General features: G+C 38.2%; 1 protein-coding gene across 1 annotated transcript in view; it reads right to left on the reverse strand.

Moving 5' to 3' along the window:
• Nucleotides 1-2888: 2888 nt before the first annotated feature.
• KHDRBS2 (KH RNA binding domain containing, signal transduction associated 2) overlaps nt 2889-25469 on the reverse strand; it is a 656556-nt gene continuing 633975 nt past the window's right edge. Inside the window, exons 9-10 of the mRNA XM_049894956.1 lie at nt 4935-5108; nt 2889-3003 (exon numbers count right to left, since the gene is read on the reverse strand). Coding sequence (XP_049750913.1) covers nt 5011-5108 — 98 coding nt within the window. The 3' untranslated portion in view covers nt 2889-3003; nt 4935-5010. The remainder of the gene's footprint in view (nt 3004-4934; nt 5109-25469) is intronic.

A 25469-nucleotide genomic window follows, 5' to 3' on the forward strand; every position in this document is an offset into this window, starting at 1 on the left:
AAAATAGAATGCATTTTAATTCAAAAACCTTAATTTATCATTTGAGTTTGTGTCATTTGTACAAGGTGAATGTCAGACATAAGAACTTGTTCTGCTATCCTTGGGAGCTATCACTTTGAAATTAGGGAAAGCAGACATGATGTCATGAAAAGATACAAGTGGGACCCAGCATCATTTATGATGGTCAGAAGAGAACTGGGCTTCTTCTGACTACTCATGCCTATAAGTTAGGGCCACTTGCTGAAAGGCTTTCATTCTACCAAAGTTTTCCACTGAGAGGCCACCAACAGGAAAATTCTCATTCCCTGTTGATGAAAAAGCCTACCGTACTCCTTTCTGATTATTTTAACAGTCAGGCAAGGTATAATAAAAACGACTGTCCAGTATATATATATATAAAATTATGTAATTACAAATATTTTTCTATACCTCAACTTGATTTCAATCTCAAGTCCCCATTCTGTCAAGTAGAGAAAAATAATTTCAGTCAGTTCAGATTAATTTTAGTCCGGAGATCCTCTATTTTCAGCCCCCCCCCCCCTTTTTCCTGGTCGCATTTAAGTACTGGAGGTGTTGGTGGCAGGAGCAGCTCGTCTTCTGACTTTTCCATCTGACTTTTCTATATTATTTCCACTGACATGGCTGCATCCTGGCCAACGCTGGTTCATGCTGATGCCACCACACCCTCCCATGCCTTCCTGCACAGATCTTTGCGTAGGTAGCTCCCTCGGTCACATCTGCTCCATCCTTGCCAGCACAGGGAAACATTCTGCAGCCACTTTTGCTGAATTGCTCCTGGAACATGCTGGTGTGGAGGAACCCTGTAAAGCTTGCTGCCTCCCTCCCCTCCACTGGAGATGTAGGTATCCTCTGTGTTGGAAGCCTGCCTGAGGCTTTTATTGAGTCACTGACTGCCACTGCGTAGAGAATCTATTGAGAAGGGCCTGAACTATACAAGATGGATCCTTCCTGCAGTGACCTGGGCCAGGAAAAAGCATGTCTATTGCCTGACTTCATGGTAGTGTCAGTTGGAACTTATTAACTGGTACAAAAACAACCCCATTAACTAGTAAAAAAACAAACCCATCCATCATAGATTACACGTTTTCCTGTATCCTTGAACATATCCTGGCACATAGTCACATTGTTCTCCCTACATGTTAAAAAAAGTTAGACGGTATATAAACCCACACTCCACACTGCCCTGTGCAGACCTCCACCTCGGTGACTTAGGGCGTTGCTGTCTGTTGTGGGACTCTTGCTGCTGACCTCTATCTGAAAGTCCCCTAACAAAAGCTAATAAAAAAAAATAGATCTGATTAATCTGGCTTTTTCTACCGCTTTTTTCAGAATCTGACCTGTGGTCCTCAAAGCCACTCCTGCCACAGGTCCAGTGGAGTGCGACGCCTATACTCAAGGCCACACTACTATCTTAGATATCACTACCTCTTGGTTCCTTTATTCTTTAGGGATAACTCTCATTATGCCATTAACCCATTGGTGTCTAGTTGATTCTGACTTATAGCAACCCTACAGAATGGAGCAGAACTGCCCCATAGGGTTTCCAAGGAGCACCTGTTGCATTCGAACTGCCAACTTTTTGGTTAGCAGCCGCACTCCTCACAACTATGCCACCAGGGTTTCCTCAGCACCTATAGTGGCTCCCTATTGCTTATCCCATAAAATCCAACAATTCAACACAGCACTTAAGGATGGCCACGATCTCGCTTGAACCTCTCTTTTTAGGTGTTGCCTTCATGAACAGTCCTCCGGGCCCACTGAGAATCTGCTTTCCTCTCAAACACTTTCTGAACTTTTCCAGCTCCAGGAACTGACAAAGTCTAAGTCCCTTGGTGATACAAACAGTTAATGCACTTGACTGCTAACAGAAAAGTTGGAAGTTTGAGTGTACCCAGAGGCACCGTGGAAGAAAGTCTTGGTGATTTACTTCTGAAAAAATCAGCCCTTGAAAACCCTATGGAGCACAATTCTACTCTAATACACATGGGGTCACCACAAGTTGGAAGTGACTCAGCAGCACCTGGTGGTAAAGGTGGTGGGTTCTCTTCACCAGGAGGTACTCCATTTCTCACTGATGAATGGTCTATTCCCTTCATTCAAGTCCAACCTAGATGGCTCCTCAGCCTCTTCCCTGACTGCATATAACAACAAAATGAATCGCTCCTTTCTCTTGTACCACTCAAATGGGACTTCTGAAAGACTAAACTGTATTTAGATTTGTGTTGTAGAAAGTGTACCAGACCGAGAAGGAGAAAACTTGGCTTTTAAACACCATTTCAACCATCCTGGCAAGGCTATTTCAATCCTTTTTGAGGATTTCCTAGAACTGTCCCTGCATGGTCTTCAGTCTTAGGTTTATTTGACTAAAGTTTTCGACTCCTTGTGTACAGAAATCAAGCTTCAATTTCCATTAGTGCTTTGTACTTAGTAAATATTTACTAAATCAAATAGAATGGCAGATGAGAAACAAGAAGTTTATTGATGAAAACAGTGAGATAAATGAGGAAAATGATGGGAATGGGTAGTTATAGTATTTGACTGTCACTGACAGGATAGGTGAGGGGTTGGGCGTCCCTTTACTTTATCCAACAATTGTGATTTCCTTCTCCTGTATCTTCAGATTAAAAGTTGTAGCATTCTTTCTTTATAGAGTTGAAGAGGTGGAGCATATAGTTTATAGTGAAGAAAAGGGCCTTAGATGAACTATTAATTCACAATTCATTTGATTAGCTTCCAAATAAGCCTTGCCAGGCAAATATCAAGTTAGATGGCTTTATTTCAAAAAAGATAAAAAGACTCAATTTCTTGACAACAATTTAAACCTTTTCAAAAAGCAGCATTTGGTATTTTAGCTCACTGTGATACCTTCATATTGGTAAAGATTATCTTATCTATTTGAAAGAAGACAAAAATAAGCTTACCTCCATCCTTCTTAACCCATCACATCTGCTATTCAATTATGTGTTCTTTGCTTGTGGGTGCCTGAAATAGTGAGAAAGAATAGAAAAGATAATTAAATATAACTCAACAGCATTTTATGAAAGGCAAATATTTACGAATTTAATTGATGACAGACACACACTTGATAAAACTATTAGCATGCAACTCCAGCTGAAAAAACTGAACAGCCATATATGCCTAAGCTGGTTAGCAGCAAAAAAGTAAACCAATCACATCGACAAAAAGCCACCATAAACAAAAAAACTGTATTTAAAAGATTAACAGTTTTGGCATTCATCCCTACCATCAAGTCTTTTGCTTTCTTTTTTCCATCAAAATTTAGCTTACGTTTGATGTTAGCAAGAGTTGCATTACGATTATTGTTAATTTTAGTTCTGTTTATTATCTTGAGGGTTATATATTGTAAAATAATTTTGGTGCCTCTAGTTAATGTTAATTAGTTGTTTTAATAACCTATAGACCTATTTGTTATGTTTTTGTAGGTTTACTTTTTTAACTATCAGGAACTTAATAACTGAGAATATTTAACATTTCTGTTGCATACGCAAAATTACAGAGTTACTATTAGTGTTACCTGTTTAACGTTTAGTCATCCTTTGAGTCCTGCGACATATTTCCTTAATAATCATCAGCCATCAAGTCTGATAGTCTCAAAAGAAATATCAGCCCTCTAAACTGCCTTCAAGGGCGGTGATATTTAGCACTGAAAATTACAAATAAAGTTTTTGAGGTTGAATAGCAACAACTGGCCAGTGACACTGATGATTTGTTTGTCAAAACAAATTGTTATAAACTACGCAAATGAAGTCCACACACTCATTTGAGTGAAAACAATAAAGTGAATCTACGCAATGCTTACATGTTAGATGGGATATTTAATGTGCGGGGAAACTCAAAGGTTGAAGAACTAGGCATTTAGACAGTGGTAAGTGGTAATCTTACCTCTTTATACTCCATTACTCTTTCTCACGAGAGACATGCTAATGCAAACAAGTCAATCAGAGTTTGTGTTTAGCAAGATAAAGCTTAGAGGATAGTTTAAAATCCATTTATTATTCTAAATCCATTTTTTTCCATTAACATGTTATACATTAGTGTTGACTAACCATGATTCATGTAACAGTTTAGTTTGTGAACTTTTTTAAATTATTTAACAACCAGAAGTTATTAATACATTTTTTAAGTATTACACAAATATCTTAAAACAGGCTTGGGTTCATTTTTGTAATTTTTAAATAGAAAACATTTTAGGCATCTCTTGAAGAAGAAATAAAGCAGGCATTTAAAGCTAGAAAACAAGTAATTCAAAATTTAGTTTTTACAAAAATTTTCAGCTTTATTGACAAATTATGGCAAACATATTTGACAAATTGTGGTTTCCTATTTAGAGAAGCTTACACATGGAACTTTATGTGTGTTTTTTTTTTTTCTTTTTTAACAAATACAGGTTAAAACACTGAACAAATTCAGTTAGCTACATACATACAGTAGCTGCTTGTTTTCAACTCCATTAAAACAGCATTTAAAATTAATTTACAAACTTAATATTGAACATCTTCATCTAACTAACAGATATTAAAAGACAGGTTAAAACATCTTATCTACAACTTTATTATCAGCTAGTTCAAAAATCATGTTACAGTCTTTTAGCAACCCTAAACAAAATTTTTGCTAGTTGGTTGAGACTCAAAACTTTTGAACAGATTCATGCTTTTTCATTAAAAAAAAAAAAAAAAAAATTACACACACAATGAAAAACAACCAAGAGAATATCAGCCTACTGAACGGGTTATAGACAATGCTTGCCAATGTCTTTTTAAGTCCGTTTTGTGAAATAATACTAGCATCAATGTCACGCCAACAGTATAGGGGGAAATACAAGAAATATATGGGAGTAATCATGAGCAGTTATCCCTAGAATAGAAAAGAAAAAAAAAAAAAAGGACTATTACTTGTCTTTTTGCTGTTTATGTGGAGACCACAGGCTATGAATTGTCTTTGAGGTGAGGTCACTGGTGAGGAAGACCTTCAATATCTACCATAGGGGTGCTCCCTGTATCCCCCTCTGGCTGACCTTGGTGGTGGTGCCTTCAGGCTGGAGCGGGTCGTGGCCCATTCTTCTGGTGCTATGAACAAGAGAAAGACAGTAACATACACAGGGCTTCACAGTTATCAGAAAGTTATTTACGACACAGTTTTTTTAGTGGACAAGGAGAATACCTTTCCTGTGTGGTGAGATGGAGCCAAAAAGTATCTATGTTGAAAATGTACCCACTTGAAATTAAACTTGCAGAGCATTTCTCAAAGAAGAGAAAGTTAAAATAAAGTCTTTAGATAAATTCATATTTATTATATAAATTTTGATGCCACAAAGTAGAATATCAGTGTAAACCACTCCTCATTTAATCTTTTATACAGCCACCTAAGAGAAATTGGATAGAGTAAACCAGGGGTTCTTAGTTTTTGATTAACATAAGAATCACCTGCGAATCTTTAAAAAAAAAAAAAGAAAAACACTAATGCTTACTCACTGTACCTCTCTACTCCAGACCAACTGATCAGAAAACTCCAGACAGTAGGACCTAGGGATTATTAGTTTTCAAATGCCCCCCATTCTTATGTGGCTCAGGGTCAAGATCTATTGTGCTAATCTGTCCTAGACAAAGTGAGTGAGTGAAAAGTGGAACAGGTAGCAGAGTGAATTTTAAGCAGCAAAGCCAGTAAAGAAAAACAAACAAACAAACAAACAAAACTTCCCATTTCAATTTGCCCAAATAAATACCTTGGAAAAAAGAGATTAGTACAGTAGAAAAAGTCCTCGTTTACCTGTCACTCAGTTTTCCAATAAACTCAGTGTTTTAGAATCTAGCCAAAAACATGAAACAAGCAACTAGGAATTTGAGTATTGTGAAAAACAGCTATTGCAGTTTCTGTCCTCAAAAGAGGAATACAGCCTTCCTTCAAAGGATCAGGTAGTTAATATTCAGTTAATGGTGACATTTTATACAATTCTACAAACTAGGTTGTCTGAGTCTTTCAATCAGAATTCAGTACTTTTCATACTTTAGTAAAGAGCAGATTTCATACACAGGCTATGATGCAAGAAAGTGTATACATAGGAAAGGAGATTACTAGAAAGAAACATACTGACATTGATAGCTGATTTGAAAGTTGGTGGTAATGGAAATTCCAACTGGAAAATCACTGCAGACTGAGGCCAACTAATGAAGGGAATATGCCCTGGGTGGCTCAAGTGACCCTAAGCATATCTGCACAATAGTTCAGAAGAAACTAAGAAAAAATTAAGTTGCAAAAACCCTGGTGGGGCAGTGTTAAGAGCTAACCAAAAGGTCAGCAGTTCAAATCCAGCAGATGCTTCTTGGAAGCCCTATGGGGCAGTTCTGCTCTGTCCTATAGGGTCTCTATGAGTCAAACTTGACTCAGCGGCAATGGGTTGGGTTTTTTATAGTATAAAGGAAGGGAAGATGAAAAGCAATGTAGAAAAAATAATCAAAATTTATCAATTTAGGAAAAAAATAGCACTTAAGTACAAAGATGAGGTTTCTGAGGGAATCTTTTACCAGAACAGTTTTATTAAAGATAACAACTGATAATAAACTAAAAATTATATATCTCACTGTTTGAGGTACATGTTGTATTTATTTCAATACTGATGGAACATAAAATAGAAGTGAGAAACTAAATAAACATGAGAAAAGTTATCCTGTCTCAGAATACATGTTGGCAAACTAGTCTGTGGCCAAATTTGGCCAGCTGTCTGTTTTTGTAAATAAAGTTTTATCCGAACATAGGCATATCCACTTGTTTGAGTATTGTCTGACTGCTTTCAGGGTACAACTGCTGGGTTGAACACTTGTCACAGCCTAAAATACTTACTTTCTGGCCTTTTGCAGGAAATATTTACTGACCCCTGCTCTAGATAATACTGCCTTTGAAGTGAGCGGATAGAGACATGTTTGGTAGGGTAGTATGGATGATGATCTTTCTGATGTGATTCCTGAGGAAAGGAATTTACTCCAAATCACCTGAATTTCTCAACATGGACATTATGATAAAGAATTCTATGCATGTACTTGATTGGAAGCGGCTCTGGTTGGTGCAAGTGAGCAACACACTCAGTTACCAACTGAAAGGTTGGAGGTTCCAGTCCATACAGAGGCACCTTGGGAGAGAGTCCTGGTGATCTACTTCTGAAAAATCAGCCACTAAAAACCCTATGGAGCACAGCTCTACTGTGATACATGTGAGATCTCCATCAGCGGAAATCGACCAGACAGCAACTGGTGCTTGATTGAAAATAAATAAAACTTCTAATCTTTCTTTGATGTGCTAAAGGGGGAAACTGACTTTGCAGGCTTGAAAGTGTTTTCTCAGCTTTATGTAATATGAATATTTACATCTTGTCTATGACATAATCAAGAACATGTCCTTATCCTCAAAAAGGGAATCCACTACTTTTTGCTCTCAATTTTTCTAGAGTATTAGAGATCCCTGGATGGTACTCCATATGATTTAGGAGTGAAATAATAAAGGTTTTGAGTTTTCCCAGTGAATGGAAGTCCCAGGACCTTTCTCAGATTCTGAACTGCTCTGAATGTGTCTGGTAGTTTATGCAAAATGGCTGAAAAACCATGAGCAGGAGACCAAATTAGCTGCCACCATTCACCCCCAGATTTGTTAGAATTTTTCAACTGTCATAATCTTGGGGACTTCCCACAGAGGACAAAGGTGTTTAATAAAAACTCATTGACTTGGCTTTACTTGACTTTCCCTGAAGCTCTAGGGCAGCTGACTGATGGGCGAAAACCCTTCATTTTCTGTTTCCCAACATTACAATGGGCAGTGTCGCTTTTCATTGCTACATCCTTAAACTTAAAAACAAAACCCACTGCTGTCAAGTCCATTCTGACTCATAGAGACCTCATAGGACAAGGTAGAACTGCCTCATATGGCTTCCAAGGGTATAATCTTTACAGAGGCAGGCTGCCACATCTTTCTCCCATGGAGCGGTTGGTGGGTTCCAACTGTCAACATTCCATTTAGCAGATAAGTGTTTAACCACTGAGCCACCAGGGACTGGAAAAAATTCAGTTGCCTAGTAAGATTTGAATGCATTAAAGATTGAATGAATGGAAGGATGAATGAATGAATAAATCTAGGAACTATGAGGCACAAAGTACTTTATTAATGGATCCAATGGAATAATCATAGATGAATCTCATTACAAAAAAGTACAAAAAATTTATATTTCATTGCATAAAATGGGCTTTTATAATTTTCCATTTGTATGTGAATTGATACACTTTTTCCCCTTTGCTGAAGTCTAGGAAAATAGAGTCGTCATAGTGCTCCCATAGTGCTATGATAATTATAGTACTAGAAATGTAAATAAACCAAACTAAACCCATTGCCATTGAGTCAATTCCCTCATAGCGACCTTATAGGACACAGTAGAACTGCCCCCATATGGTTTCTGAGGAGCGGCTGGTGGATTCAAATAGCCGACCTTTTGCTTAGCAGCTGAGTGCTTAACCACACTGCTACCAGGGCTCCAGAAAGGTAAATAGACAGCCAAAATAATTTCCTACCTGGGCAAAAGTGAGTTTTAGATTTTGCAAGATTCCTCACCATTAGCAGAGAAAATAATAAATTTGTTCCACTATATTCAGGTAATGATTCCATTTATTGTCCTTAAAAACTACAGTGAATCAAAATTGGAAAAAAATCATTGTTTCTAATTATGCCAAATTTCCTTGATCTGTATGTTTCATATGTCAGAATGTTTACATATAACCACACATTTACAATAGCCACATGACACTACAAGCCAATTTCTCTCAGTGAAGTTATGTTTTTTGAACCTGGCCTGGAGAGTACTGACCCAGTGAACATTTTTCCATTGTCATCATATAGTGTGTCATTAAGCTTTATATGGTCAGCCAACCCCTTCATTGCTCGCCAATGATATCTAGGCCCCTGGATTTCCTTACTCCAAGAAGAAGAGATAGAAGTGATTCTTGGGAATTCAAGGGGCTTTTCCCCTGAGTCCACCGTGGAACCCTGAGCATGGAAAAGACTCAAACACAGGAGAGACAGATGATAATCAGGTCCCTTATGATGTAATTTCTCTAAAATGGGAAGTTATAAATGTCCAGGAATGGTTGGAGGATTTATCTGCCCCCTTGGGATTCCATTACTTAGCAGAAAAGGTGGAATTTAAAATTACTTAGGACTTTTTAGTAATTCTGGAGTCCTGGCCAATTGTTTCTAGTCCCATGATGTGGTCTAGGATGTCATTTTAAAACTTCATTGCAGGCAATTTAGAGACAGATAATCTCTCTTTGTCCTGTTGGAAAATGAAAAAGGAAGGAAGATGCTCTTGATATCAGGATACTTGTCATATGAAAAAAAAAATGCTAGCTAGACCATGAATGTGAATCAAGCAAATACTCCTCAGAAAAGATGTTAAATAAATGTCTGCCAAATTGAAATTTCTGGAATGGGTTATAGAATTGTGGATATTGAAATAGCAAATTAGGATGTGAGAAACAGAGCTTAAGTGACTTGATCAAATACCACAATTTCTTAGCTCCCCAATTCTGATTTTAGTGTACCATACAGCATATGGAGCCTTGTACAGTGGTTAAATGTTCGGCTGCTAACCAAAAGATCGGCAGTTTTAATTCACCAGTTGATCCTTCGAAACTCTATGTGGCAGTTCTTCTCTGTCCTGCAGGGTTGCTCTACAGTATGTGAAATAAGAAGGGGGGCGAAGAATTAAATAAATGTTCACTGAGTATCTCCTATGTGCTGGTCACTGTGTTAAGCCTTACATATAAGGATGGTTTAATGAGCCTGAGGGAGACCACAGGAGAAAACTAAAGTGAGATTTCATAGATTACAAAACAGTTTTAATTCATATTTGAAGAAAATTCTGGGAAACATGAAGAGGTGGGAGCTACCACCTTTCATAATTCAGTTGAACTTGGACTGGAAGTTTACATTTAATCATCTCAAAGAAGGGTGTTTCTGAACAAATACACAGTGTAAATAAGAATTCAGGTGCTGTTTAACCTATTTAAGAGAACTCACTCTGCTTATTAAAGACTCTCCTGTATTAATTATTTTGTATCATTGAGGCTTGTTTCTTAAACTGGGTACTAAAATCTATGAGGGGAGGGATCTTTTACTGTGGCAGACAGATAGTACGCATACCCTAAATATTTGTAAGCTAATGTGGTGTTACTAAATAAAAGTGATTTTTTAAATCAATTATACAAAATAAGTACAACAGGACTCCTATTCAGAAACACATTGTTAACAATTAGGTTGTCATGTTGCACATATCTGAAATGTATCAACATTTCTTTTAAAATTACTCTACCTCTGATTTTTTTTTTTTTAATTAACCCAAGACTAATTTTTTATCCAGTGAGTCAGGTTTCATAGAATGCAACAGAGGGCATCTCCATTGCATGCTAACCAGTACGGAGGAACACCTTACTTTGATGAAGGAGTGTAAATTACCCAGGTAGCTCTTCTTTTGCATTAATGCTCCTCTAGCTACTTTAAAGGCTTTTGCACCTCAAATGCTTGGCTTTCCGCAGACTCAGGCCTATTAAGCATGCGAATTTCTCGGTGTGCTCTCATTCCTGCCATAGCACCAGCTACCTTGGGAGAACTCAGAAAAGGAAAGAAAAATCTGGATGATATTTTAAAAGTTGCAAAACTGGTTTTTCATATTGTTTCAGACACACTTTAAACATTGAGATTGTTGGGAAAAAAACAAAGCATAGGGACAAGGGACCAATTTTGAAAAAGGTAGCATTGTTTAAGTGCCTGGAAAGTAAACTTGTAATGTTTATCCTTCCAGAAGTAGATTTAAAAGGCCACCTTCAGAGAAAGTTAATTTTAGTGATCAGTTGAGAGAGGATATAGGACACCATTGAGATTATTGAGGGCATGGCTATCCTGCTCACAACTTGCTAGGCTTGGATAACTCTTTGCTTTTATTTTTGAAATGTGAAAAATAATCTCAAAAAAGATTTTTTAACACATAACAGTAAAAAAAGAGCAGCTAGTGCTATTTATTTTTCGTACACTGTTAAGCAATAGGGAAACCCTGGTGGTTTAGTGGTTAAGAGCCAAGGCTGCTAACCATAAAAGGTTGGCAGTTGAAATCCACCAGGCGCTCCTTGGAAACTCTATGGGGCAGTTCTACTCTGTCCTATGGAGTTGAGATGAGTGGAGTCGACTGGATGGAAAAGGGTTTTGAGTAAAGTAGGAAACCTAAGTTAATCTCCATTATTATAAGTCCCTTGTGCAGTGGTTATAGTTCTCCGCAGCTAAACAAAAGGTCTGCGGTTTGCAAAAGATGTGGCAGTCTAAAGATTTATAGCCCTGGAAACCCTGTGGGACAGTTCTGCCCTGTCCTGTAGGGTTTTTATGAGTTGGAATCAACTATGGCAATGGGTTTGGTTTTTTGGTTTTTATTATTAACCCCTGGTATCTTTGGTTTGCTGATCATATAAGAGCATTACAGCATGGGTGATTAAAATTCATTCTGGCTCTGAGCACTGAGTTTGTTGCTCTCAGTTAAGTTTCTGCTCTCTGTAAGGAATATCATTCTGTTTTAAAAAGCACAAGTACTTAAGGGTTATTTATGGCTATATATTCTTAAAGAGTAGAGGTTAGATGTTTTGTTCCTCTGTAACTCACTATAGTAACAGCTCCTGTTTTATTTAATTTTTAAATACCTATTCTATTAAAAGGGGGGAAAAAAACTGAAGAGACTTGCTACCGTCAAATCTTCTGAAGGCCAACCATAGTTTTAAACATTTTTGTATATTATTAGCAAACAAAGTATTCCTGAAAAAGAAGGACTAATGTTGTTTTCTTTTAATTCAGAAAGTTGTTGGGAAGACCCAGATTTTAATCTGTAGCTACCTCTCCTTCTTTCTACCATCCCTTTCAACTGAAAGAAGTTCCTGGTTTCCCATCTCTTTTCTTTCCTTTCTTTTTTTTGCCTAGAAAACAGGGCTTAATTTATTGTACTCTTCTTGGGTTATGTAATAATTAGTGATTCCAATAACAAACAATTAATTAGCTAAATGAGTGAGATTGTAGTTTTAATTTTCTTAACAAGAATGTGGCCTGCTTCAACTGAATTTGTTAAGCTGCCGATCTAAGGTGTTTATTCATCCAAAGTCGGAGGCAAAGTTATCTCTTCTGCTCTGAGCTTTTAAATATATTAATAGGATTTTAGAACTGACTGGGTTAACCATTTCATCTGCACTGTTTGTAACCTGACTACTTGTAATTGCAGAGTTTATTGTTTAAGATGCAGAGAGTAAAACGTAACAGTACTGAAGGAGAAACATGGATGACCAGAATCTCTTTTCCCAGACAAACATAATGAATTATGCTCTGAGAAGAGTTGTTAACTTTCAGTTTTCCATCGGTTAAAAGCTCAGGAAATGCAGTCATCTTCTGGAGAACATTTACAGTTTTTATTGCTCTTTCAAATTTTTAATTAGATATCTTCTGTTAGGAAAAAACACTTGGGTAATTCACTTAGAGAGTAACAAAGAGCCAGGACTTTCTAAGACCTCTAGTCTCAACTCTAGAATCTTATGATGCACATGGCAGGCATTTGGTAATTATTTATTGAGTAAATTAATTAGATGTAATATTTTACATCTTCATTTTGTACCCATAAAAGGAGCCATAGTCTTCCTTCAGACAAATCCCTTCTCTTTGAATGGGGATCCCAGGAGTGTTGGAGCCAGGTCTGCATTTGAATTCTGGCTCTTTCTCTTTCTCATCAAAAGTCTCCTTCAGCATGTCTCTTAGCCTACATACTGATGACACATTTTAATTGTCACCAACTGTTCTTAGCTTACGGCCTGCATAACCAGCTGCCCATGGGACATCTCCTTAGGTATCTCAAAGACAACTTTTTCTAAAACTAAACTCATCTTTTTCTCCATCCTACTTAACACTCCTCCCAAGTTTCCTATTTCAGTGAAAGATACGATCTACCTAATTACCCACCCCAAACCCTTGGAATTGTCATAATCCCCTCTCTTCCTTGCCTAATCAATCTAAGCAATCACCAAGTCTTATCTCTTCTTCTTCCTCAATGTATATTTGTTGTTGTCAGCTGCCACTGAGTCGGCCCCTCACGCATGGCAACCCCAGGCACGATGGAACAAACCGTTGCTTGGTCTTGTAACATCCACATGATCAGTTATCAGCTGGACCATTGTGAACCATGAAGTTTTCATAGGCAGATTTTCAGAAATAGATCGCCAGGCCTTTCCTCCCAGTCCGTCTCAGTTTGGAAGTGTCACTGACACCTGTTCAGCATCAAAACAACTTGCAAGTGTCCACTGACAGATAGGTGGTGGCTGCACATAGGCCAGGAGACAAACCCAGGTCTCCTGCATGGAAGGCAAGAATTTGACCACTGAACCACTAATGCTTCATAATGTATATTTAAGCAATTCATTTCATTCCATCCCCACTGACCCTATTCCACTGCAGGTCACCATCATATCTGCCCAGGATACTTAGTTGTCTTTCTTTTCTTCATGCTTTATATGTATGTGTATGTATGTGTGTGTGTGTATGTGTGTGTGTCTCTGCTCTAATTTTTTTTTCTACCTTCTAGCTAGAGCGTTCCAAGTACCATTAATTAGGCCTCTTCAATGGCTCTTGTAACTGACCAAGGACCAAGTCCAAATTCCTTACAAGGGATTCCATATAAAGCCTAGTATGATCTGATCCTGAATTTTATTTTAGACAATCAGATATCGATGACTTTTTCGATCACCTAAAGTATAGGTATCCCATGTTATTCATTGAAAGCATTTCTAGGGTACTTAAGGACAAGTGGTGTTGCTGGTCAAGTTTTAAAATCTTTTTCTCAAAAGGAAGGTCATCCTATTGCTGCACGGATTGAGCTTAGAGCAAATTAGAAGAGGGGACCAGCAGAATAAACCAGTTTAAAGGATTTAAACGCAGAAGACCCAAACTTTACACACTTGTTAAACTTCAGTAATTGAATGACCTCTCTTTGCTTAATGTATTGAGCAAAAGCTTACACTTTCCCTTAACAATTAGTAACTTTTTACAGACTAGACTTTTGGTTACCGGTTTTGATTCACCTTAAGAATGATAATGGGGGGCCGAGATGGCTGACTAGGTAGACGCTACCTCGGATCCCTCTTGCAACAACGACTTGGAAAAACAAGTGAATCGATCACATACTTGACAATCTACAAACCCTGAACAACAAACAGAGATTTAAAGAGATGACCTGAGTGACAGAGACGGAGAACGAACAACTACGGGGAAGCAGCAACTGTTTTCGGAGCCTGGAGCCAGCGTCCCAGTTAGGTAACATTGGCGCCGGGCTTAGGACTGGGCCCAGGGGAGCTGAACACAACATCTTGTGACGGCGCAAACACGGGGTGCAGCCCTACCCCCTGAACTGACCCCGGGAGAGGGCCCAGCCAGTCCGCACGGGCAGCGTGGCGACACGGCTGGTGGGAGGAGAAGTCCCCGGGAGGCAGTGACTGGTTTTGGAGCCGGGAGTGCAGCGTCCCAGCCAGGGAACCTTGGCACTGGGCTTTGGACTGGGCACAGGGAAGCTGAACATGGCATCCGGTCACGGCGCAAACACGGGGCACAGCCCTACTTCCCTGGACTAATCCAGGGAGGGGGCCCAGCTGGTCCACGGCGCGGTGACACGGCTGGCGGGACGAGAAGTTCCCAGGAGGCAGCGACTGATTTTGGAGCCAGGAGTGCAGCGTCCCAGCAGGGGAACCTTGACACCGGGCTTTGGACTGGCAGCGGAGGATCTGACCGCAGCTTCAGCGGGCCAGACCCTCGGGGAAAATCTCCACACAGCCAGCACACATAGGCAACACGCCCCTCGGGAATCTCAGATAAAATAGTCATCCCAAGCAAGATAAGCAACTTTGGCTGTATTCCAGGGTGCTACTCTCTCCTGTTTTTCTGAACCCTCCCCTCCCCTTCCCACGTGGCTTCATTAACATTGGAATTTCCTGAGCCAGAGGGAGAATGGCTCTGGCTCCGCGGCTTTGCTTCCCCCCCCTTTTTTTTTTTTGGTCTTTTCGTAACTCATTCTTCTGGCCTCAGAGAAGCAACCACAAAAAACCCAGGGACCAAAAATCCTTCCCTAATTGGACTAAAAACACAGAACCAGCTCTAGCCAAGCATGATCCAAATCTCGGGCTTCCATCCTTACAGGGAACAAGGTGGCTGTTATAATGCAAAGGCAGTTCTGATAGGGATCTGACCGCATTTTTTTAGCAGATTTACTGGAAAAACAAGTTTCCCAGGTCTGATATCTCTGCTATTCAACAGAGGCCTAACTGATCCACAACAGGGAACTGAGGGCTGAAGCTCCCCCCAGACCACCTAGCCTCTTGCCTTAGGGGTCTAAGAAATCATTGGAGGTACTTGCATTGGGGGCCTAAGGTACAGCTACAGAGCCCTCCCACCAAGGTGCTATAGGAATAGACACACACCTACCTCACTGACACTTGGGGGAAGCCTGTCAGCATTCTGTCCCCCCCTGGAGTGTGAACCCCAGCTGCTACTAGAATCTGGTCCACACAACTATCACCACTACTTCTCGAGGTGGATAGATGTTAGGGTGCAGCACACACTTGATGACCCAAAATTAGATTCTACTCAAGAATAGTGAATAGACTCACGCATATATATCTGGCAACAGCCCAAACCAGCTGGTAATAGGTCATTAGTAAGTCAAGGGCTACAACAAACAAGACAGCACAATCTAGTAGCCAACCCATGTACACTGAAAGAAAATAAAACAAGATAGGACTCAGTGAGCAATTATAGAATAAATCACTACTATTTAGTGATGGCTTGGAGACAGCAGTCGATATCAAACCACATAAAGAAGCAGACAATGACAGCTTCTACAGCCCCCCAAACAAAAGAATCAAAATTTTTCCCAAATGAAGATACAATCCTGGAATTATCAGATACAGAATATAAAAAACTAATTTACAGAAAGCTTCAAGACATCAGGGATGACCTCAGAAATGAAATAAGGCAAACTGCAGAAAAAGCCAAGGAACACATTGATAAAACAGTCGAAGAACTCAAAAAGGTTATTCAAGAACATAGTGGAAAAATTAATAAGTTGCAAGAATCCATAGAGAGACAGCATGCAGAAATCCAAAAGATTAACAAAAATATTAGAGAATTAGACAACGCAATAGGAAGTCAGAGGAGCAGACTCGAGCAATTAGAATGCAAACTGGGAAATCTGGAGGACCAGGGAATTAACACCAACATAGCTGAAAAAAAATCAGATAAAAGAATTAAAAAAAATGAAGAAACCCTAAGAATCATGTGGGACTCTATCAAGAAGGATAACTTGCATGTGATTGGAGTCCCAGAACAGGGAGGGAGGACAGAAAACACAGAGAAAATAGTTGAAGATCTGCTAACAGAAAACTTCCCTGACATCAGGATATCTATCCAAGATGCTCATCAAGACCCATTTAAGATTGATCCAAAAAGAAAAACACCAAGACATATTATTATCAAACTTGCCAAAACCAAAGATAAAGAGAAAATTTTAAAAGCAGCCAGGGATAAAAGAAAGGTCTCCTTCAAGGGAGAATCAATAAGAATAAGTTCAGACTACTCAGCAGAAACCATGCAGGCAAGAAGGCAGTGGGATGACATATACAGAGCACTGAAGGAGAAAAACTGCCAGCCAAGGATCATATATCCGGCAAAACTCTCTCTCAAATATGAAGGCGAAATTAAGATATTTACAGATAAACACAAGTTTAGAGAATTTGCAAAAACCAAACCAAAGCTACAAGAAATACTAAAGGATATTGTTTGGTCAGAGAACCAATAATATCAGATATCAGCACAACACAAGGTCACAGAACAGAACATCCTGATATCAACTCAAATAGGGAAATCACAAAAACAAATTAAGATTAATTAAAAAAAAAATGCTCAAAACAGGGAATCATTGAAGTCAATATGTAAAAGATCACAATAATCAAAAAGAGGGACTAAATACAGGTGGCATAGAACTGCCATATAAAAAAAATGGAGAGGGATATAAGGTGATACAGGACAATACAAAGTTAGGTTTTTACTTAGAAAAATAGGAGTAAATATTAAGGTAACCACAAAGAGGTATAACAACTCCATAACTCAAAATAAAAGCCAAGAAAAACGTAACGACTCAACAAACATAAAGTCGAATACTATGAAAATGAGGATCTCACAATTTACAAAGAAAAACGTCTCAGCACAAAAAAGTAAGTGGAAAAATGAAATTGTCAACAACACACATAAAAAGGCATCAAAATGACAGCACTAAACAGTTACTTATCTATAATTATACTGAATGTAAATGGACTAAATGCACCAATAAAGAGACAGAGAGTCTCGGACTGGATAAAGAAACACGATCCGTCTATATGCTGCCTACAAGAGACACACCTTAGACTTAGAGACACAAACAAACTAAAACTCAAAGGATGGAAAAAAATATTTCAAGCAAACAATAAGCAAAAAAGAAGAGGAGTAGCAATATTAATTTCTGACAAAATAGACTTTAAACTTAAATCCACCACAAAGGATAAAGAAGGACACTACATAATGATAAAAGGGACAATTGATCAGGAAGATATAACTATATTAAATATTTATGCACCCAATGACAGGGCTGCAAGATACATAAATCAAATTTTAACAGAACTGAAAAGTGAGATAGACACCTCCACAATTATAGTAGGAGACTTCAAAACACCACTTTCGGAGAAGGACAGGACATCCAGTAAGAAGCTCAATAGAGACACGGAAGACCTAATTACAACAATCAACCAACTTGAGCTCATTGACTTATACAGAACTCTCCACCCAACTGCTGCAAAGTATACTTTTTTTTCTAGCGCACATGGAACATTCTCTAGAATAGACCACATATTAGGTCATAAAACAAACCTTTGCAGAATTCAAAACATCGAAATATTACAAAGCATCTTCTCAGACCACAAGGCAATAAAAGTAGAAATCAATAACAGAAAAACTAGGGAAAAGAAATCAAATACTTGGAAACTGAACAATACCCTCCTGAAAAAAGACTGGGTTATAGAAGACATTAAGGAGGGAATAAGGAAATTCACAGAATGCAATGAGAATGAAAATACTTCTTATCAAAACCTCTGGGACACAGCAAAAGCAGTGCTCAGAGGTCAATTTATATCGATAAATGCACACATACAAAAAGAAGAAAGAGCCAAAATCAGAGAACTGTCCCTACAACTTGAACAAATAGAAAGTGAGCAACAAAAGAATCCATCAGGCACCAGAAGAAAACAACTAATAAAAATTAGAGCTGAACTAAATGAATTAGAGAACAGAAAAACAATTGAAAGAATTAACAAAGCCAAAAGCTGGTTCTTTGAAAAAATTAACAAAATTGATAAACCATTGGCTAGACTGACTAAAGAAATACAGGAAAGGAAACAAATAACCTGAATAAGAAACGAGAAGGGCCACATCACAACACACCCAACTGAAATTAAAAGAATCATATCAGATTATTATGAAAAATTGTACTCTTAGAAATTTGCAAACCTAGAAGTGGATGAATTCCTAGAAAAACACTACCTACCTAAACTAACACAATCAGAAGTAGAACAACTAAATAGACCCATAACAAAGAAAGAGATTGAAACGGTAATCAAAAAACTCCCAAGAAAAAAAAAGCCCTGGCCCGGATGGCTATACTGCAGAGTTCTACCAAACTTTCAGAGAAGAGATAACACCACTATTACTAAAGGTATTTCAAAGCATAGAAAATGACGGAATACTACCCAACTCATTCTATAAAGCCACCATCTCCCTGATACCAGAACCAGGTAAAGACATCACAAAAAAAGAAAATTACAGACCTATATCCCTCATGAACATAGATGCAAAAATCCTCAACAAAATTCTAGCCAAGAGAATTCAACAACATATCAAAAAAAATAATCCACCACGACCAAGTGGGATTTATACCAGGTATGCAAGGCTGGTTTAATATTAGAAAAACCATTAATGTAAGCCACCATATAAATAAAACAAAAGACAAAAACCACATGATCTTATCAATTGATGCAGAAAAGGCATTTGACGAAGTCCCATTTATGATAAAAACTCTCACCAAAATAGGAATTGAAGGAAAATTCCTCAACATAATAAAGGGCATTTATGCAAAGCCAACAGCCAACATCACTCTAAATGGAGAGAGCCTGAAAGCATTTCCCTTGAGAATGGGAACCAGACAAGGATGCCCTTTATCACTGCTCTTATTCAACATTGTGCTAGAGGTCCTAGCCAGAGCAATTAGGCTAGACAAAGAAATAAAGGGCATCTGGATTGGCAAGGAAGAAGTAAAATTATCTCTATTTGCAGATGACATGATCTTATACACAGAAAACCCCAAGGAATCCTCCAGAAAACTACTGAAACTAATACAAGAGTTTGGCAGAGTCTCAGGTTATAAGATAAACATACAAAAATCACTTGGATTCCTCTACACCAACAAAAAGAACATCAAAGAGGAAATAACCAAATCAATACCATTCACAGTAGCCCCCAAGAAGATAAAATACTTAGGAATAAATCTTACCAAAGATGTAAAAGACCTATACAAAGAATACTACAAAGTACTGGTGCAAGAAACTAAAACAGACGTACATAAGTGGAAAAACATACCTTGCTCATGGATAGGAAGACTTAACATAGTAAAAATGTCTATTCTACCAAAAGCCATCTATACATACAATGCATTTCCAATCCAAATTCCAATGTAATTTTTTAAGGTGATAGAGAAACAAATCACCAACTTCATATGGAAGGGAAAGAAGCCTCGGATAAGCAAAGCATTACTGAAAAAGAAGAAGAAAGTGGGAGGCCTCACTCTACCTGATTTCAGAACCTATTATACAGCCACAGTAGTCAAAACAGCGTGGTATTGGTACAACAACAGGCACATAGACCAGTGGAACAGAATTGAGAACCCAGATATAAATCCATCCACATATGAGCAGCTGATATTTGACAAAGGCCCAGTGTCAGTTAATTGGGGAAAAGATAGTCTTTTTAACAAATGGTGCCGGCATAACTGGATATCCATTTGCAAAAAAATGAAACAGGACCCATACCTCACACCAAGCACAAAAACTAACTCCAAGTGGATCAAAGACCTAAACATAAAGACTAAAACGATAAAGATCATGCAAGAAAAAATAGGGACAACCTTAGGAGCCCTAATACAAGGCATAAACAGAATACAAAACATTACCAAAAATGACAAAGAGAAACCAGATAACTGGGAGCTCCTAAAAATCAAACACCTATGCTCATCTAAAGACTTCACCAAAAGAGTAAAAAGACCACCTACAGATTGGGAAAGAATTTTCAGCTATGACATCTCCGACCAGCGCCTGATCTCTAAAATCTATACGATTCTGTCAAAACTCAACCACAAAAAGACAAACAACCCAATCAAGAAGTGGGCAAAGGATATGAACACACACTTCACTAAAGAAGATATTCAGGCAGCTAACAGATACATGAGAACATGCTCTCAATCATTAGCCATTAAAGAAATCCAAATTAAAACTACGATGAGATTCCATCTCACTCCAACAAGGCTGGCATTAATCCAAAAAACACAAAATAATAAATGTTGGAGAGGCTGCGGAGAGATTGGAACTCTTATACACTGCTGGTGGGAATGTAAAATGGTACAACCACTTTGGAAAGCTATCTGGCGTTATCTTAAACAGTTAGAAATAGAACTACCATACAATCCAGAAATCCCACTCCTCGGAATATACCCTAGAGAAATAAGAGCCTTCACACAAACAGATATATGCACACCCACGTTTATTGCAGCTCTGTTTACAATAGCAAAAAGCTGGAAGCAACCAAGGTGTCCGTCAACAGATGAATGGTTAAATAAATTGTGGTATATTCACACAATGGAATACTACGCATCGATAAAGAACAGTGACGAATCTGTGAAACATTTCATAACATGGAGGAACCTGGAAGACATTATGCTGAGCGAAATTAGAGGCAAAAGGACAAATATTGTATAAGACCACTATTATAAGATCTTGAGAAAGAGTATAAACTGAGAAGAACACATACTTTTGTGGTTACGAGGGGGGGAGGGAGGGAGGGTGGGAGAGGGTTTTTTACTGATTAATTAGTAGCTAAGAACTGCTTTATGTGAAGGGAAGGACAATACTCAATACATGGAAGGTCAGCTCAACTGCACTGGACCAAAAGCAAAGAATTTTCCGGGATAAACTGAATGCTTCAAAGGTCAGTGGAGCAAGGGCGGAGGTTTGGGAACCATGGTTTAAGGGGACTTCTAAGTCAATTGGCAAAATAATTCTATTATGAATACATTCTGCATCCCATTTTGAAATGTGGCATCTGGGGTCTTAAATGCTAATAAGTGGCCATCTAAGATGCATCAATTGGTCTCAACCCACCTGGAGCAAAGGAGAATGAAGAACACCAAGGTCACACGACAACTATGAGCCCAAGAGACAGAAAGGACCACATGAACCAGAGACTTAACATCATCCTGAGACCAGAAGAACTAGATGGTGCCCGGCCACAATCGATGACTGCCCTGACAGGGAGAACAACAGAGAATCCCTGAGGGAGCAGATCAGCAGGATGCAGACCTCAAATTCTCATAAAAAGACCAGACTTAATGGTCTAGCTGAGATTAGAGGAATCCCGGCGGTCATGGTCCCCAAACCTTCTGTTGGCCCAGGACAGGAACCATTCCCGAAGACAACTCAACAGACATGAAAGGGACTGGACAGTGGGTAGGAGAGAGATGCTGATGAAGAGTGAGCTAATGATATCAGGTGGACACTTGAGACTGTGTTGGCATCTCCTGTCTGGAGGGGGGATGGGAGGATAGAGAGAGTTGGAAGCTGGCAAAATTGTCACGAAAGGAGAGACTGGAAGGACTGACTCATTAGGGGGAGAGCAAGTGGGAGTACGGAGTAAGGTGTATATAAACTTATATGTGACAGTCTGACTTGATTTGTAAACGTTCACTTGAAGCTCAATAAAAGTTAATAAAAAAAAAAAAAAAAGAATGATAATGATGATTCTGAGTAGGGGTCCCACAAACAGAAATGGACTGGTTTTGGGGACTTCTGAAGAGCCTCTCTTAGCTACTGAGACTACTCATCCCCAACACCAAAGTTTTCCTCACAAACTGTCAGATCCATTTTAGTTTTGGAAAAAGTTTTTAGGTGAAGTCCATAGGTGGCTTTTTAAAGTTCTACCTCATGAAAAGTAGGTGTTTGCAACTGACCACCTGGACCATGAAACAAATAAATAACACCAAAACCCAAACTTCACACAAAACAATAAATATGCATTTTTTTAATATGGCACATATTAAAAATATAAATGGGTAATTTTAGGAAGGCATTTGATAAACACATGAATAATCCATAATGAAATAAGTTTTATTAACTTTTGAGGGTAAAATGCTGAAATATATTTATGACACAACTAGTTACTGCTTATTTGTCTATCGACTTTAATTTGGGCTCAGTGGGACAAACGTATATGGCCATGGCTGATTTTTGTAACTTGAGAGTTAAATCCTCTTCCAGTTTCTCTTTTCTATCTAGGTATGGGAATCCTTGAGCCACTTGTGTTAACCTTTCTCCATTTTTATACTCACCCAGTTTAATACCCCAAATTTACTGCATTTCCTAATTTCCCAATCATAACCTAGTTTCAGAATTTTATCTTCTGTGCCTAAACTTAGAATAGGTTGTTTTGGGTTACTGCTATTATACGCTTCAGAAGGGTTAAAAAAAAAAAAAAAAAAAAGCATGACATTTCAGGCTGCACCAAGAATAACATTCCCAGGTAGTTTAAATTGTCTACTGTGTTTTAGTCCCTGTCTTATACAGTTTACACATAATCTTTATTTAATAATAAGTTTATTCTATTGGCATCATTTCATTTCTAGTTTCCATCCATTACTGACTGACAAATTAGCTAATGTAGGTATAATTTAAACTCAAATTGTATTCTTGACTCTGATGGATAGTAACTTACAGCTCTAAAATAATGGGGGTCAGTGGTTCTTAATAAAGAAATATGTGCCTGTCTTCTTATTTTGGAGCTAAGATGCCATTTAAGTAAAAAAGGAAACCAAGAAGGTAGCTGGAGAAAAGATTTCCAAATGGAAGGTGCAGAAAAAAATGGCAGTGGTATTAGCCACAATGCAGAAGCTGGCTTTGGCTTGAGTCTAAAAAACATTTTTATTTTTGTCAAAATAAATTCTGGATTCAATCAAAAGTCCGAAGAATTCTGCCATAGTTTTTTTTTTTTTTTTTGGTGGGCTGGAGGGTGGGTGGAATGTACATAAGGACATTATAATATGCGAAATAATGGGAGGAAGAATAAGAACGGTAATACAAAATAATAATTTAGAATTCTCCTCTCAAAGAATTCTTTGAGAACTCTACACTGAATTTCTTCAGTTAGGTGAAGAAAGTAGATTTGGTGACATATTTTCATAGGCAAAGAGGCTGAATTATAGTGACCTGCTGTCTCCCTTTTCCCCATCCCTCATTCCTATACTTCAGGACAGAAATGAGCCCTGTCTGTATTCTCAGATCGATCCTAAATCATGGGAGTCAGAAAAAAATTTGGCCTTAAGCTTAGGAAAATGTTAACCTTGTTGTTTGACCTGCTCTAACTCCCTGTGCTTTACCCATGTGCCTCTACCTGCTTCCTCAGGTTGGTGAAGGGCTCTTGCCTCACCCTTCTACCTAGTCCCTTCTTTGTTTGCTCTCCCCAGTGTTCACAGCAGCCTGAATTTTAGCCCTTTGCTCATGACTGGTAACACTTCCAAAAGCCTCCTGGGGCATCTATTGCCTGGCCCTGCACTCCTTTGAGCATGAGGGCCCTTATTCTGGGTGCTTCCTAGACAATTGCAAGTTTCTAACTATTCTAGTTTCCCCCCCTCCCCCAGAACATTTTGTTACCAACTGAGGTAAAGGTCGACATTGTAACAGTAAAGTCATTTCTTCATTACAAAATGACACTGGTTATAAATCAATAATTTGACTCTGTTTTCAATTGGCATAGTTTTCTTACATTTCTACTACATATAGTATAGTAGCATATACATATATTTTAGTGAATATTTATATATATATGTTAGTGAATGACTCAGTGGGGACTGTCAATACATATGTTATATATATATTCACTAAATTATGGCATTCACTAAATTATGACATCTGAGATAAACGAAGTATAGCACACTTTTTTCAGAGTAGTATGCCTTAGCCTTTTTTTTTTTTTTATTTAACCTATGCCCTCTTTTAACAAACACAAAAACCTCCCCAAATTCAGGAATTTTTGCAAAAGTCCCCTATGGTGGCATATTCCCCAGATACATATTTCTTAGCTGATGTGGTTATAAGTGGGTGTGATGGATTGAATTGTGTCCCCTCAAAATATGCGTTATAAATCTTAGCCTCTATGCCTGTGGTTATAATTCCATTTGGGAATGGGTCGTCTCTGTTATGTGAGTGAGGCAGGATTAGTGTAGGGTATATCTTGAGTAAATACCTTTTGAGATGTTAAAGAGATTAAACAAGCAAACAAAAGAGGCAAAGAGAGAGAGAGAGAAAATAAATTTCTGCTTGTTAAAGGGCCCATTTGGGGTATTTCGGTTACAGCAGCACTGCATAACTAAGACGGGGGCAAAAGTATTTTTCCAGCTTTCTATTTTATATTCTGTACTTTGTGTTTTGAAAAAACGTTCATATTTTCTGTGTTCTAAATGTAAATCTATATTATATTGAGTATGCTTTTTCAAACTAGGTATGATCTGTTCACTCTAAGATTCTGACAATAAATCACTCAACTCTCCTTTCCACCTCAGTTAAAATGATAGTGCCATTAACTCAACAGAAAATGAAATGATAAAAGGACATGCCTACAGCTTGTTTTATTGTCTCAAGAAGAGTTGTTGGAACCATGTGGACTACAGTTATTTGTGAAGTCTTTTGGGTAAATTTCAGGGAAAATCAAGTTTGAGATTTAGCTCTTTGATACAAAATTGTTCAAAAAGGGAGTAAATCATATTTTCCATTACTTAAACTTACAGTTTTTTTTTTTTTTTAAGTGGATTTAAAGTGTCAGGTTCTATAACACAATATTCGTAGGCTAAATACCCAGGGTTATAAAAGTGGCCTAGACATAAATTGTACGCTACATTCACAATGCAAATGCCTGGCAGTTTTAACCATTCAACCTTCTAGTAGCCTGGAGAAGCAGATACTGGTGGGAGAAGTGGATTTTAAGAATAA

The sequence above is a fragment of the Elephas maximus genome, chromosome 1 (assembly GCF_024166365.1).
Source record: "Elephas maximus indicus isolate mEleMax1 chromosome 1, mEleMax1 primary haplotype, whole genome shotgun sequence".
Lineage (NCBI taxonomy): Eukaryota > Metazoa > Chordata > Mammalia > Proboscidea > Elephantidae > Elephas > Elephas maximus.